This window comes from Propithecus coquereli, unplaced genomic scaffold, assembly GCF_000956105.1.
Source record: "Propithecus coquereli isolate 6110/MARCELLA unplaced genomic scaffold, Pcoq_1.0 Scaffold75, whole genome shotgun sequence".
Classification (NCBI taxonomy): domain Eukaryota; kingdom Metazoa; phylum Chordata; class Mammalia; order Primates; family Indriidae; genus Propithecus; species Propithecus coquereli.
Window position 1 is genome coordinate 447,851 of NW_012153618.1, and position 17,840 is coordinate 465,690.

General features: G+C 34.4%; 1 protein-coding gene across 1 annotated transcript in view; it reads left to right on the forward strand.

Moving 5' to 3' along the window:
• Nucleotides 1-17,840, forward strand: part of KMT2C (lysine (K)-specific methyltransferase 2C) — a 127,732-nt gene that overhangs the window by 16,261 nt on the left and 93,631 nt on the right. Inside the window, exons 8-11 of the mRNA XM_012662137.1 lie at nt 9,718-9,837; nt 12,118-12,234; nt 17,157-17,258; nt 17,457-17,561. Of these exons, the coding sequence (XP_012517591.1) occupies nt 9,718-9,837; nt 12,118-12,234; nt 17,157-17,258; nt 17,457-17,561 (444 nt within the window). The remainder of the gene's footprint in view (nt 1-9,717; nt 9,838-12,117; nt 12,235-17,156; nt 17,259-17,456; nt 17,562-17,840) is intronic.

Consider the following 17,840-nt stretch of genomic DNA (forward strand, 5'->3'; position numbering starts at 1 on the left):
CAAAATTGTTACTTTATGAAGTGTAATGGCAAGATATCAAACAGTTGACAAGTGTTAGTCCCAGTAGTAATTTGGAGTTTTAAATCTTGTGATTAAAATTCCTTCCAGTGATTAATGTTTGTTCTTTTAAGAAATAATATCTTGATCATCTAATTTTGGAATTGTAAGGCCAGTTTTAAGAAATCTAACTTTATTTTAATGTAAAAATTATTCCCCTCTAAATAAAACCCAGATATATTTTATTCTCTAAAGACAAGTTACACCAAAGGCAAAGTAGTTGTCATGTGGGATTTAGCTATTTTTCTATGGCGAAGACATATGCAGTAAAGTAAAACACCCTTATGTATGCCTTTTTCTAAGTATTTTCCTTGATATTTATTTCCACTCCACCAAGAGTTTTCTTTTCATTTCGGTTCTTCTCCTCAGTAAGTCCTTTTTGTTTGTTTGTTTTGAGTAGTTATATTTATGTAGTTCTGACTCTGAAAATACTTTAGCAATGGAAATTTGAATCTCAGATTTACTTTTGGTGCAGATATTTTACATTCTTTAAATATACTGGATCATAAATATTCGTGTTAAATTTTACTCCTTATTTGGAGGCTTTTATTCCAACTGAAACCAGATTCAGATTCAATATATTAGGACTATTTTCCTGTTGAGTTTATGTTCCAGAGTAATATGTGTGTATATATATTTTTTTCTTCTAGGCTCATGCCATCTTAAATGAGCCATGTCCTAATATTTGCTATTGCTATTGTGGTTATTTTCTTTCAGTTCCCAAATCTGGTAATATTCTACTTTCTATTTAGCTGCCAATCTCTTGCTTCTACTTCATCATTTGCTGCTAATCTCATAAGCAGTTTGTAGGCTATATTTTTCCTTCCTTCAGCTTTTCAGTCTTCCAGTGTTGGTTTTAATTTTGTAGAAAACTTCACTCAGTGATTCATGCCTTGCCAATAATACTGCTGTTACTGTGGAGGTATTAGTTGAATAGGACAAGAAAGCTCTTCATTGGTGAGGCGCTGTGGCCATAACTTCCAGGGAATGTTTTATTTTATTTTTAGTTTTTTTCCTTCCCTTCCCCCCAGGGAATATTTTATGCATAACAGGAGTGTGTATATCCTTACATTGGAAATACTGCAGTTTTTATCATTCTGTTATATGAATTTCTTTGATACCAGGCATTTCTTTGTTATACTGTTGGTTTCATTTAGTGTCTCTTTTAAAAATGTTCTTGGTAGTGGGAACGGGCTATAAAACAGGATGATTTTCATGGCAATGATTATGATATAAGCAAGATTCTTTGGTTTTTGGCTATTTTTTGATAACATCACTGGTATTTCTATATTTTATCAAATGTTACCAGTTCTTTGGTCTTTACAAGTACGGGTGAATACCATTCTAACCAAAGAACTGTAGAGTTAATTTGTTAAATTCTGTGGTCAAATTTTTGTTTATCTTGATGATTTTCTGGTGTTATATGAGCTTATGTAGGAATTCACTTCAAGATTAAATGAATAGTTGGAAACAAACACAATCCGAAAGATTTAAAGCTTGATGTGATGCTGTTGATTAGATTATTGAATGCTATCTGGTAGTATAGGTTAGCCAGTAAAAGAGAAAGCTATTGCTGTCTAATATAAATATAATATATAATGCAGACCACATTTGCAACTTTAAATTTTCCAGTAGTCACACTTAAAAAGAAACAGCTGAGATAAATTTTGATGTATTTTACTTAACCTGGTATACTCAAAATATTTCCTCATTTAATCAGTATAAAAGTAAACAAGATACTTTTTACTTAAAACACACCTAAATTTGGACTAGCTGTATTACAAGTGCTCAGTAGCCCTATACTAGTGGTTACCTTATTGGACAGTGGAAGGCAAAGCATTTTGAGAAATGTGAAAACAGTTCTAAAAGTATTGTTGAAATTATAGGAAATACGAAACAAATTCAAGATTGACAAGCTAAGAACGTTGCTATGCTGTCACTATTTTTAAGGGCTAAAGTAGAAATATTCTCCTTTCTATATTGCTCATAGGGCACATGTTAGAACTACTAAACATTTATTGTAGCAACAAATCACTGCACATTTTCAATGTATATTAAGTTATCAACATACAAACCAGATATATAACCCAATATAGGGGGTTTTCTGAATCTGGGACATCAGGACACTGCAACTTGTATTTCAGGTATGAGGAGTCTGTTATCAAATGCCAAACCATACAGAATTATTTTTCCTTTACAGAAGGTCAGTAATTAAAATTTAGTGGTTTATATTGTGCCTTTTATGTGGAAAATTTTAGATGCTATTTAGTGAGAAATGAAAAGTTTATTTTCTTCATGAGATGTTTCGAATGTATCTCAAATATATGCTTCAGAACCTTACTACAAGAACCGTGACAAATTTTTCTGATGGTTGTGAACAGAATAAGGTTCTTTTTGTTTTTTGTTTTCTTGCCCATTTTAGATACAGTATTTCACAAAGATAAGGAGAAAAAATTAGATGTAATAGATAGTAGAAAAGAAAATTGGTAGGACAAGTTAACAGACAGCAAATTGTCGTAATGAACCAGTTGTATTTTCTCATTTTTTTATTGACGTTATGAATTTATAAATATTTTTGTATTTTATTTTTTCAGTATTTTTATAGGTATATCTACTTTGGGACTTGGGTTTAGACAAGTGGTTATTAGCTGGGTGTGGTGTCACGCACCTGTAGTCCCAGTGACTGGGTAGGCTGTGGTAGGAGGATCACTTGAGCCCAAGAGCAAGGCTGCAGTGAACTATGCAGTGGTCCACTGCACTCCAGCCTGGGCAACCAGAGTGAGACCCTGTCTCTTTAAAAGAAACAAAAAACAAACAAAACAAAATGTTTATTGAACCTGCCACCTATTGTAATCACCTGGGGAGCTTTTAAAACATCAGTGTAATGGCTCCACCTTAGACCAATTAAAACACAACCTCTGAGGATCTTCTTTGACTATACCCCTGAAAGTGGAGTCCTGAATTGGAGAAATGTACTACTTGTTTTTATGCATTAAACATAATAGTACAGGAAATGCTCTTAACAAGTGGTGGAAAATGGGACAGAAAATTTTAATTTATCATAGTAAATCATATCGTTTGTTTTTACTTATTTCTGTCTTCACTCTGTTTCTCTTATTCCACAGTTGTATTTATCCATTCTCATTTGGAAATTCTAAGATAACAGAAATCTTAAGTCATCTTGTATTATTTGTATTACATCTTGTAATTTTATAACACATATTATTTATCATCACATTTTATGGGAAGATATTTAACGTAATCACATGACTGATCTAGTTCAGACACCCACACGTGCTGATTGCTTTCATGGTGGTAATGAAGTATTAAACATTCAATGAAATATTAGCAGTAAATATTTCAAGAAAATTTCATAAAAGAAAACATAGGTACAGTATTTTAGACAAATTATAAGTTGTCATTTTTGAGTTTTACTTTTCTACGATTTCTTATTGTTAACATCATATATGTGGAAAGCTTAGGAATTTCCGTAAGTTCTAAGACTGAACTCTATTGAGGAGTTCTCATAGAGAAGGTGAAATTTCTTTAATAGAGTACGTGTCCAAAGAGAGTACTTCATTAGATCATAACCACTTTCCCATAACTTTGTAAACTCAATTTCTTATTTTTCATCAATTTGAGTAATTTTATTATGAACCATGGAATGTTATAACATACTTGTATACTGCAATAGCGTTTTAACTGAAGTGTTTCACATAACGTATCACTTTCATAATCTATTCTTGTGAGATAAAAAACACCTCCAGAATGATGAGCTATGGAGGATTGTAGTTTGAACAATTACAAGCAAGCAGTTTTTTCTTTCTTTTTTAAAAATAATATACACCATTTCTGGTTTGTAAATGCAGATCCCTTAGCAAGAAGCATTAGTTTTTTTGGTTTTATTTAGTTTTTGTTTTTAAAATAAAAAACTAGATTTGTAATCATGCTTTCTGAATAAGAAGAGATTCAGTTCTTGGTAAGGTGTTTCATAGCTAGATTTTAATTAAAATAAATTTGATTATTTCATACCTAGCTTTCAATTAACATAAGTGAATTTTGAAACATTGGTTTATATAATGTATACACAGTGACATCGTGCATTTCTGTAAGAAATATATATTTCTTTAAAGGAAAAGAAAACTACCCTGGACAGTTTTAATTGTCCATTCTTTGATACCCAAAAGGTAAAACCTGTATATCAGATAGTTTGTCTTAGAACCCATTAAAGAAGATTTTGTTAGTAAATAAACATCTGTTTCCTATTCTTCCTGGAGAATAAAAGATGCCAGTACTGATTTCAACATGTATTCTAGTTTAAATACTATGCTGCCTTTTTAAAAAGTGACTTTTTTTGTTTTATATTGTTTATATTTTACTAAAATTAATTGATTCTTGAAAAGATTAAAAAAATTCAGCATGAATTTTCATAGCATAGTTGCTTAGATTCAAACCATTATCTTTCCATTATTTTGTGACACTGAGCACATTACTCTGTGAAGTGGGTCTTTAATTTTTTCATCTATAAAACTATATCATGTGGATGTTCTTAGAATTTAATGGTAACACATGTAAAGTACCTGACATACAGCATATACCACTGCTTACTTTCTCTTGCAGAACAATTCAGGTATTCTGAGAATAATGAAGTTAAAATGGAGACTTGAGAAGGCTATAATGATTGTGTATTAAATGTAGTTCTGGAGCGGTGGTCCTAAAACCGAACGGATTGGCTGATAACTTTTTGTACTGAAATGTACCAATGAAAATAACTTTGAGTCTTGACCATGTCAGACAATGGTTACAGTAAATACAACATGTAGTAGGTTTCCCCAATTCAAAGCCACATAGTGGTTTGCATATGCTTTTAGAACTAGTCAACGGCCCATTAAATACAGTATCTATGATAGGTGCTGCAATAGAGGAGGCCACGGGAAACTGCAGGAAAGCAGAGGACACTGGAGGGAACAGGCAATGTGAGGCTTGCCAGCTGTGGCATGCTTTCTAGAAGAATTCAGGATTAAGCCCTTGCCATGTAGACAGTGTAACTCACAGACTAGGGATATCAGCATAACCTGGGAGTTCCTTAAGCAGACTCTCAGTCCCCACTTTAACTTTTTTTTATTTTAAAAGTAAAAACAGGCTGGATGCGGTGGCTCACGCCTGTAATCCTAGCACTGTGGGAGGCCGAGGCAGGAGGATTGCTTGAGCTCAGTAGTTGGAGGCCAGCCTGAGCAAGAGCAAGACCCTGTCTCTATTATAAATAGAAAGAAATTAACCAAACAACTAAAAATAGAAAAAATTAGCTGGGCATGGTGGCGCGTGCCTGTAGTCCCAGCTACCTGGGAGGCTGAGGCAGGAGGATCGTTTGAGCCCAGGAGTTTGAGGTTGCTGTGAGCTAGGCTGACGCCACGGCACTCTAGCCCGGGCAACAGAGTGAGACTCTGTCTCAAACAAACAAACAAGCTAAGTAAACGATGTTTATTTTAAGAAGATTCCCCATGCAGGATAAAGTCCTGCTTTTAAAACTGGAATTACTCTTGGGTTGTAATAGTGGCACTGGATTTGACTTTTCATAGAAAGTTACCCCAGTAGCCTGTCCTCCATCTGCCATTATTGTTCCCACTTCCCTACCCCACAGTCCTTTTAACACCTGTATTTAACTTACTAGGTTGATAAGTTTACCTGAGAAGTTGGCCTCAGCAGAAAGAAGCTTAATACCAACTTTAAACAATTTTGGGATTAAATAATTATTTGGGGGTTCTAATTCAAACTTTGCCAGGTGTAATGTTCCTTAAATTTCTGTAGGATTTGATAGCAAGTTGGTTCTTTTTAGCTCGCATTACAATTTACTGATGGTTATATTTTTAACTCTTTTGCTTTTAATTCAGTTTGTAGATAATTTGAAAGTAACAGTGCATTGGATCAATTTTTTTTTATAGGTGAGGAAATCCAAGATTCTAGGCTATAACTGGGGGGATTAGTATATTTCATATCAGGTACAGTATTTATTGGTGAATTCATGCATGCATGCATGCAAAAAAGATAATAGATGCTTGGTGGAAAAAATAGATGTTCAGTAAGTGCTAAATAGGTTGCATAACATATCAGTGAAGAAAAGGGACATGATCTCTTCTTATCACACTTACAGTCCAATGGCAACAGGTAATTACAGCGTGGTAAGTGCTCCAGTAGGGTTGTTGGAAGAGAGCACATCTATTACAGGGGCAGCTAACCTTTTCTCAATGGTTTGTGTAAGTTCTTTTGGATCAAAGCTGAGACCTGTAGGATAATTTATAACTGAACTCTGATAATTACAGCTGTATTTTAGTTTTAAGGTCTAAAGTATAAAGTAATTTCTTTTTTCTCAAAAATATCTAAGTATAATCATAATTTTCCTTCATTCCTATCAAATTGCACATAATCTATTTTCCAGTGTCTTATGACATACTTACTAAAATTCATAATGTAATTAAGCTTTTATTATATAAGTTCTTTATAGCAGTTGAGTGATTTTCTAATTATTCCTGAAATGGCATCCAAACATTCTTGATCTATAAAGCCCTTCATTTGGTTCATCCATGTTATATGAAACGTAAATGCTTTTTGAAATGAGATACACTTTTGGCATCAAAGCTAACTTTCAAATCATGAATAATACATAATCACCAGAAAATTCTTATTTCTGAAATAAAATTCCTATCAAATTGCACATAATCTATTTTCCAGTGTCTTATGACATACTTACTAAAATTCATAATGTAATTAATTTATTATATAAGTTCTTTATAGCAGTTGAGTGATTTTCTAGTTATTCCTGAAATGGCATCCAAACATTCTTGATCTATAAAGCCCTTCATTTGGTTCATCCATGTTATATGAAACGTAAATGCTTCTTGAAATGAGATACACTTTTGGCATCAAAGCTAACTTTCAAATCATGAATAATACATAATCACCAGAAAATTCTTATTTCTGAAATAAAATTATTCAATATTATTTTTATCTTAGAATATAACTTTATGGTATGTTTTGAGAACTGTCTACTGACAGTAACATTAAATGAACTACCACAAGGAATTTAAGATACATGCTAGCCAAATATCCAGGAAACAACCAATGGAATACTGAGAGAACTGAATTTAGGTATCTCTTGCCCCCATTTCCTACCACTACACAAACTATAAACAATAAAATACCTCAAGTGGTGATGCAATGAGAAGATACTAAAGGTATGGTAAGGGAGACGATGGTTCATTTGGAGTGCTAAGGAGAGGCTTCCTGATGAGGAAGGTAGTTATAAGGCCTTACCTGGAGGGTCAGAGGAAGTCAGCCATTTTTAAAAAGTGTTTGAAAGGGATAGTAAGGAAGCCAGGGTTGCTGGGGCACAGCAGCAGGGAGACAGTGCCACAAGATGAGGCTGGAGGGGGCAGTGGGAAAGGTTTGTCTTTTCAGTGCACTGAGCATTTGAAGGATTTGCAATAGGGTAGTGACTTGCTTGATCAAATTTATGTATTTGAAAAGTTCCTCTGGCTGCTGTGTGGAGAAAGGCTTGAGTACATGCAGGTGAGGGAGAAGCATGAAAACCAGTAGACTGTTGCAGCAGGGTGGTGGTCAGGTCGGGGCTGCTGGTAGAATCACAGCAAGTGGAATGATCAGAGACAAAACTTGAATCTAAAATGTTCTGAGTTCACTGATGATTTGGATTGAGGGAATGGTAGGGGAGAGGATTGAAGAGGCAGAGGAGAGTGACAAGGGGAAAGAACAAAGCCAAATGACTCCCAGCTTTCTGATCAGAGGACTGGATGCCATTTATAAGGTTGGAGAAGGCTACAAGATGAAACCAGTTAAGGGAGAGATTTTAGACAGGGTAAACTTAAGAGGTTTTGTGTGACAAAATGGAAATGCTAACAAGTCAAAAATCACATCAACTTGGAGATCTCAGAACAAGTTAAAACTAGAAATGTGAATGTGGGCTACAACTTCCAAGATGATGTCTAAAGCCCTCATTGTAGATAACACCATATGGGTCTAGGCTTTAGCCCTGAGAAACATCAGGGCTTTAGTTAGAGGTCAGGTGGAAGAAGAGCTTGCATAGGAGATGAAGAAAGGTCAGCAGGGAGGGCATGGAATGTCCACATGGGTGCTGCTGCTGAACCAACAGAGCTGTGTGCCAGATGTGAAACGAGAACAGAGAAATGGCCTTTGGCACCTAGAGCTTACTGAAGACACCCGACTAAAAACAGTGGGAAAGAAGACACAGGTACGGAAGCAGGTTGATCTGTTAATGGGCATGTGAGGCAATACACTTGCACTTGCAGTGGTTGCTGCTCCGTGAAATCAGCATAGCTATTAGCTGAGCTTGGAGAAAGTAGGTTAGATTTCATGGGTCAGGGAGAAAACTGAAGAAGAGTAATCCTGGAGGGTTAAAAAGTGTTTGCTAGAGAGAATAAGTTGGATTGCTGGACTTCAAATGTTATGTGGTTTAAATTTATGAATTAAAAGTGAAACCAGTCTCCCCCTTGTGTGGTTTTTCTAAAAATAGTGTTATCCCATTAACTATCTCTTTTCCCAAAAAGTAGTCAAACTCTTCTGTTTATTTTAACTCCTGATGGTATTTTTATGTAACTAATGCGGTACTATTTGTTAATTTGATAATATTCTAGAAACCTGGTAAGTACTGTGTACCTTGTCTTAAGTTTTGGTCACTTAATTGGTAAAATTATAGCAAACATTGTAGAATTACCTAATTTAAAATAGAATCTTTATTTGACCTTTTTTTTGTGTTCTTCTTTGTGGAGTAAACATTTGCCATGAAGCATCTTCATCAGATTAGTTCAGATTATTGCTGACTGTGGTTATTTGGAAATGAAATGCCTTAGTTTTATTTTAACTATTTTAATAAGATACTACTTCCTGTATAATTTATCAGGTACTTTAGGCATTTTAATTTGCAAATTTAGGACAATTTGCTTGAACATTCTTTCACTTTTTAAATCAGTCCCTTGTATGTAATGTCTGTAAAGCATTCGTTCCCCTAAGTAAAAATCAAAACCAAGACCCACAACTAGTGGTCACTTAAGGGAGAGTAATTAAACGCTAAGATTATAAGGCCGTTTGCTTCTTAAGGTTACAAACTAACTTTCCACAGTTTACATGCAGCTATTGATCGCTCGAGTTTCTGATTCCAGTCTTTAGCCTACTGGTTCAGTTTATAATAGCAATAGAACGTAACATTCTTTACGTTTGTCCATTTCTCCTTTTAAATAGAATGATAACTATTAGAAGAAAATAATCCCCATATAGTTTCTTCTAGTGTTAATTCTTAGAGTGTCATTGACTTTTACTTACTTTTTGGTGCAATAATTGCATATGAACCTTAATTTTAAATGTTTCATTGTAGTGATGTTTCAACCAGAATACAACGTTTAATGTAAATTGTAGCAGTAAACATTTAAGTTATACTTAATTGTATAACTTTAAGTTAAATATTTAAGTCACTGTAAGTGATAAATTTATTTTCCCTACTTTGAAGCAGTTTGTCCCAAATTTCCATACGTTTGCATTTGTTTTTGCTGTTCTATAATTCTTTAGTTGCTGGCTTTGACCTTTTATGTTGCTGAGTTTTATACATCTATTTTCTCACCTGCCATATCCTAGGGGGCTTGGAGTACCCATAATACAGTGAGCCCACCTTCCTGGTCCCCAGACATTTCAGAAGGTCGGGAAATTTTTAAACCCAGGCAGCTTCCTGGCAGTGCCATTTGGAGCATCAAAGTGGTAAATAAAATTGCATTTTCATTCATATGTCATTTCTTTCTGGTTTGTTTTGTCCTACTGGATGTTAAGATTAAACCTTTCTTTTCTAGATTCAGTTTCCAGAGCCTTTTTCTTAATCTAAAAATTTTAGTGTAAAGAAATAACATGCTTGAATTAAAAAATCTGGATTAGGAGGAAGTTAAATTTCAATTTTGCAAGTATAAATTTTTAATACCTCTTTTTATAGGTGATTCCTTTTGTTGTAATTACCAGTGTTTCTATGACAGGGAAATCCTTGTCACATAGACCAAAAGGTAATTAAGGACTTTTTCATTCACAATATTATAAAATGTTGTTGCTTAGAAAAAGACAAAGGAAAAACTCCACTAACATGTTCTAATGGAGAAGAAATACTAGAATTGTGGCAGATTTCATTGTCTGTGTTAATACCTTAAAAATCATAGGGCTGTTTTTTCATGTCATTGGTCAATGACTCTGCTAGTTCTTGAAGTAAATTACCAGTCTGATGCATTTTGAAGGTAAAATTAATTTGAAAAGGTATTATCTCCAAAATTATTGACTAGAGAAGACAGTTTTATTCATCTTCTAAATTTAATATAATTCTGAAATATGGATGTTTAATTTAGACTAATCAGGGATTTGGAAGGAGTTCCACATTGCAGTTTCTTATTTTCTATCTCCCTGATATCATCCAAAATGTTGAGGTATAAATGCTTATTTTGAGAGTGTAAAAGATGACTTGTTTGACAGCTTTGTAACCTATACCACCAATTTTCACTTATTCTTAACTTGGTCAACATTGGATATTGTGGAGAATAAATTGAGAGATTTCTATAGTCTTGATTTTTAATCACAGACTTTAACTTTTTAGAAGATCTTTTATACCTACCTGTTATTAAAAAAAACAAACTATCCAATCCAACCCTACCCCATCCACCTCTTGTTGGGAGAAGCTGATGTGCCTCTCAAAGGGTCTAAAGGAGAGCAGGGTAAGAGAAGACAAGGAGAGGCAGTTTGAAACTGGAAGCCGGCTGTACTTAATTACAACTGAAGGGAAAGAAACCACTCTCCCCTCCCTTTTCATGTGTATCTGTTTTATGCTCACACTATAACCATTAATTATTGACTTAGAAAACATTCTGCTAAATAGGAAATGAGTTCAGCATTTTAAACTATGATAAGTGACATCAGTTGAAGATACGACATACTATTTATACTTCTTAGGGGAAAGAAGATCAGAAAGTATTTTCCTGAGCATCTTAATAATTTTAAGTATACATAATATATCTACTTGTATAGGTGCCAGGTGTTTTTGGGGGAGTAATACGTAAATCTGACTATAGACAACGGAAAAACCCCATATCCTGGTGCTTATGTTTTAAAATATTAGGGAATTTAACATATTTTCCCATAGGATTTTTTCTTGGGTAAAAAGTGAGATAAATTATTTCCATTTCAATTATTTATTATCCAGATGATTTAAATTTAAAGCAAGGCTTTTACCCTTCTATCAGTTTTCCTATCTTTAAATGATTTTTCCTCTAAATATTACGGTTGAATGAAGTAGACATGTTCAGTTCATAAGATAGCTATTGAATAGTAAAGGAAATGGACTTAATGACAGCAGAGGAATATTGTTATATACTAGCAAATGAGCTTTCATGCAATATAGCAATACAGGATAGTGGTTACAAACTAGCGACACTGGAGCCGGACTTGCTAGCTTAATGACCTTGGACAAGTTACTTAACCTTTTTATTCCTCAGTACACTTACCTAAAATGGGTATATAATAAAATAGTACCTATTATATGGGATTGTTGAGAGTAGATCACTACATCGTAAGTACTCAGTAAATGTTAGCTATTACTATAATCACTGAGAGAGACCAGTTAGTGAGGGAGTTCTTCCTTATACTTTATGTTGAATCTAATTTGTTGCATGTTGAAATATCTGGATTGGGTTTTAGCTGTTCTAGCAACCTAGAATGTAGGATTGGGGAATGGAAAAATAATGTCAAGGCCTCCTGATGGAGAACATATACAATGACAGACCCAAAGTTTGGTTCTAAGGTTATAAGCATTTTATTTTTATATTTTTAAGTTGTGGAATACCTATTTAAAGATACAAATAGTAAGCCTGGTCTCTTATTATTTATCGTCTAATCAGAATAAAAGGGAGTATTTGTGTAACATTTAATAAAGCGTCTTGTCTCACATTTGTATTTAAAAATTATTCTGGGCTGTTACAGAATGTTGACTTTCCCTTATGTGTTATATAGGGCCGGGGATCTGGATTTCCAGGAAAGCGGAGACCTCGCGGTGCAGGACTGTCAGGACGAGGGGGCAGAGGCAGGTCAAAACTAAAAAGTGGAATTGGAGCTGTTGTATTACCTGGGGTGAGGCTTACTTCATTTACATTTACTATAATCTTTAAATGTCAGTTAATGATGATGTCACATGTAGCAAGTTATTTAGATCCTAAGCGTCACATAAATAGGCTAATTTTTTAATTTTATTTTACTCTATCTCTACTTCGTGGTTTTTTGTTTTTTTTTTTTTAAACCTCTGGGGTTTTTTTGATATTTTCTACCTTCTCAACCTTTCCTTCTTTTCTTACCTTCCTCTTGACTCTATCTTTCTATGGCAACTCTATCCAAATAGCTAATATGTAATATATTTGCTCTTTTATTTTAAAAAATTGGATTGATAAATATTCACTCGGTATGTTACGAGGCTTTATTTAAATGTGTTAGATCTACTTTTGGGCATTTTTGTTTTTTAATAGACATCCTAAATCAGTTTTGAGGAAGGACCTTTTTATTCATAATTTGCTGAGAATTCTTTTTTTAACTAGAAGTGTATGTTGCATTTTGTCAAATGCTTTCTCTGACTCTATAGAGATGATGATATGGTTTTTTGTTTTAGTTTTCCCACCTTTATCAATGTACAACTGACAGATAAAATTATATATATTTAAGGTGTACAACATGATGTTTTGATATATGCATTGTGAAATGAGTACCACAACCAAGCTAATTAACATGTCACCTCACATAATTACCTTCCTTTTTTGTGGTGAAAATACTTTAAAAAACATTTTTTTTTGAGACAGTCTCCCTGTGTTGCTTGTGCTAGAGTGCCATGGCATCAGCCTAGCTCACAGCAACCTCAAACTCCTGGGCTCAAGTGATCCTCCTGCCTCAGCCTCCCAAGTAACTGAGACTACAGAAGTGTGCCACTACCCCAAGCTAATTTTTTCTATTTTTAGTGGAGATGGGATTTCACTCTTGCTCAGGGCTCAAGCAGCCCCCCTGCCTCGGCCTCCCACAGTGCTAGGATTAGGTGTGAGCTACTGTTCCCAGCCAGGATGAGAATACTTAAGATCTGTTCTCTTAGCAAATTTCAAATATACTTTGTCAGTGTGGTGAATTACATTGGTTTTTTTATACGCTAAAGCAATCTTGCATTCCTGTGATAAACTTCACTTGGTCATGATGCTTTGTCTTTTTTATATTTTGTTGAATTTAATTTGCTAAAATTTTTAGGTTTTTTTATATCTCTGTTCATGAGGGATATTTGTCCGTAGTTTTGTTTTCTTGTAATGAATTTGGTATCAGCATAATTGCCGGCTTCATAGAATGAATTGCAAAGTATAGTCTCCTTCAGTTTTCTGGAAAAGTGTAGTATTGGAAATATTTTTTCCTTATGTTATTCATAGAATTAGTGAAGCCATCTGGCCTGGATGGTTTTTTAACAAACTCAGTTTCTTTGATAGGCATTTATTTAGGTTAATAATGTTTCTTCTTGCATAAATTTGTGTCTTTCAAGGAATTTGTCCATTTTGTCTAAGTTGACATTTATAGGCATAGAGTTGATTATAACACCTCTTTATTACACTTTTCATACTTGTAGAATCTGTACTGATGTCACTTCCTTCATTCCTGGTACTGATCAGTCTTGCTAGAGATTTATTTATTGATCATCTTTTTTCTTTTCTTTTCTTTTTCTTGTTTTTTTTTGAGACAGAGTCTTGCTCTTTTGCCCTGGGTAGACTGCGGTGGCATCATCGTAGCTCACAGCAACCTCAAACTCTTGGGCTCAAGCTGTCCTCCTGCCTCAGCCTCCTGAGTAGCTGGGACTACAGGCCTGCTCCAGTGTGCCTGGCTAATTTTTCTATTTTTTTGTAGAGACAGGTCTCACTCTTGCTCAGGCTGGTCTTGAACTCCTAAACTCAAGTAATCCTCTGGCCTCGGCCTTCCAGAGTGTCAGGATTAGAGGTGTGAGCCACTGTGCCTGGCCTTATTGATCTTCTTGAGCCAGCCTCTGCTTTCATGGATTTCTTTTCCTACTTACTATTTCATTGATTTCCACTCTGATCTTTATTATTTCCTTTCCTCTCACTTTGAGTTTATTTGTTCTTCTTTTTTGATTTACTCTTATATGCCCTTAATTGGAAATCTCCAACTTGTGAGATTTAGATCAGAGTTTTCTATTATCTTTGACATATCACACTAATCTCTATGCAGGCAATAGCACATTTTCTCAAAAAATTGCCTTCAACTTTGAGGTAGGTTTACTTTTCTAGCAGCCTAAAGGTCATGACATAAATTATAAAATAAAAACAATGAGTCATCAAGCTAGATATTGTTTTCTTTCTTGCATTTACAATTGCTATTTAAAAAATCTTGGCTTTTTAGTACTCATTTGAATATGCTTCTCCCCCACTACCATCACTTGAATCTAGGAACATTTAACTTTTCTACTGCGGACTTTGCTCAGGTTTATATTGGGAATATCATATTCCAACCTTGTTGATCATTTTGAACAAAAAATTCTCTGATTACATTTTCCTTCACAAATAAAAATAACATTTTTATAATTTCTTTGGGCTACTTGTATGTAAAATGTGTTGAGTTTCTGTGTTGGGGGCGAGGAGGTAGAAATGGATACTTTATATTTTAGCCATTTCCACCATTATATATTTCAGTCTTCTCAATGTATCGTAAGTCCTGTGGTTGAATTACTGGTTGCTTTAATCTTAGTAGTCTTTAATAGATATTACTAATGATGATTATTCTACTTTTGTGAATCATCTTGGATGATAACCCAAAATCTTTTTTTTTTGAGACCAAGTCTCACTCTGTCGCCCGGGCTAGAGTGCCATGGCATCAGCTTATCTCACAGCAACCTCAAATTCCTGGGCTCAAGTGATCCTCCTGCCTCAGCCTCAAAAGCAGCTGGGACTACAGGCACGCACCACCATGCCCAGCTAGTTATTTTTTCTATATGTATATTTTAATTGTCCAGCTAATTTCTTTCTATTTTTAGTAGAGACGGGGTCTCGCTCTTGCTCAGGCTGGTCTCAAACTCCTGAGCTCAAACGATCCACCCGCCTCGGCCTCCCAGAGTGCTAGGATTACAGGCTTGAGCCACCGCGCCTGGCCGATAACCCAAAATCTTAAAAAGCTAATTTTGAGGTACATATATAATGCATGAATGCATTTCCTTTATTAAAACAAATTAAAGTGTTATAGGTAGATCAAAGTATACCACCCCTTCCTCCTCAGTCCTTATTTTTTTCGTGTTATCAGTTTGGTGTATTTATGGATTAGGTTGATCTGTGTGAAATTGCCAACATTCCACCATTTTTGACCTGCAGAGCCAGCAGTTTCTTGTGATTCTACCATTATATGTGCTAGTAGACTACATATAATGGTTTTGCATGTATTTATACCACAGCGATGTACCTCACATACTATTCAGCTTATTTTTCCACTCAGTAATACATCTTGGTGATTTTTTTTTTCCCATGGAAGTCCTTACAAATTTCTACCTTACTGTGTTTTAAATGTTGCATAAGTTTCTGAAGTTTGGATTTGCTGTTGTTTTAGCATTCCCTAATGAGGAATATTTAGGTTGCTTACTGTTTTCCCTCTTCGTTAGAATTTTTAATGACTATAAATTCCTCTTATCATAAAATAGTACTGTCCATTAAAGCTGCCTTGCTTGAAGTTGAAAATATTACTGTAACATATTCCTTCTGTTTACTTAATCTTCTTTTGATCACCCTTCAAGAAAAGTAATTTTTTATGATATTGGCATTGGCCTCCCTGTTCTCTTTTACAGCATCTAATTCAGAGCATTCTTTCGTGATAAACACTCTGTAAACTATTATGCCGATGAGTACTTAGTTGAGTTAGTCAAATATAACCAAGTCCAGAAATGAACATCTATGGTCAGTAATCTTTTGGCTAATCCTGAAATTTTGATAAGTTATTCAAAATACCGTTGTAAAGCAGTACTGTCTAATAGAAATATAATGAGAACCACATGAAATTTAAAACTTTCCAGTAGCCACATTAAAAAGTTATAGTGAACAGGTGAAATTAATTTGATGCATATCATTTTGACTGATACATCTAAAATATGAATATATTGTATATCACACATAATATGTAATATGTACAAAATTATTAATGAGCCATTTTACATTCTTTTTTGGTACTTAGGTTTGGTACTTAGTGTATTTTATGCTTATAGCACATCTCTTTGGACTAGCCACATTACAGGTCTTATGTGACTAAAATAGAGCGATAAACTTTTGGATGTATGTGTATACACATACAATTTCATAGTGTATAGCAGTTTTATAGTTTTTTGTGTGATGTGTATGCACATATAATTTTATAGTTTCTTGATTAGAATTTCTGGGTAATCATGTCTTACTAAAGACAGATTTATATTTTCTTAATTACTTCCAGATCTGTAGGACTTATAACTCTAAGAAAGACAATTATGTGAATTAAAATGTCATGACTCATAGTTTTATGGTACTATCATGGCATTAATAATAATATTTGGAATTGTTAGTCTAGAGCTTGGCAGAAATTATATTTTGAGTATGATTTTTCTTTCTTTTTTCTTTTCTCTTTTTTTTTTTTTTTTTTTGAGACAGGATCTCACTCTGTCGCCCTGGGCTGGAGTGCAGTGGCATCATAGCTCACTGCAACCTCAAGCTCCTGGGCTCAGACGATCCTCCTGCCTCAGCCTCTTGACTAGCTGAGCCACCATAGTAGCGTGTGCCACTATCCCCTGCTAATTTTTCTTGTTTTTTATAGAGATGGGGTCTCACTGTTTGCCAGGCTGTTCTCAAACTCCTGGCCTCAACGGTCCTCCTGCTTTGACCTCCCAAAGTGCTAGGAATGCAGGCATGAGCCACCATGCCCGACCTGTGAATATTAATTTTCTGAAGCTTTCTGGTTAAGTGCAATACAAGTAAAATAATAACTTAATGTTTTGTGTACTTTGCTTTTTGTAGGTGTCTACTGCAGATATTTCATCAAATAAGGATGAAGAAGAAAACTCTATGCACAATACAGTTGTGTTGTTTTCTAGTAGTGACAAGTTCACTTTGAATCAGGTTTGAACTTAATTACTGTCTTCTACTTTTTAATTCCTCCTTGTACATTTCTATTAATACTTCGTCCCATATGCACAAAAAGTCATCTAATATTTACCTATACAGCTATATTAATTCAGAAGGTATTTTTAAAGTAAAATTTGTATATTCTTAGCTTAATCTCCACTTTAAAATATGTTGATGTGTTCTTGATTTCAGGATATGTGTGTAGTTTGTGGCAGTTTTGGCCAGGGAGCAGAAGGAAGATTACTTGCCTGTTCTCAGTGTGGTCAGTGTTACCATCCATACTGTGTCAGTATTAAGGTAAACACACTTAAATTAAGTGAGTTAACAAAAGTATATTGAATTTTGACTTGATTTGAGTAGTAACATGCTGCTTACAGTTTTTAAAATTAGTCAAGTTAAGGTTCTTGTACATATATGACAGTATGTGAGTAAAGCATAGAAATACATGCATTTAATTTAAAATACAATTTATATTAATATTTGCTAAGGCATTAGATTTAGTTCATTCATTTTGTCTATTGATTAAAAAGTTGAGAACAACTACAGTACTTGGTAAAACTTCATTAGTCCATCCTG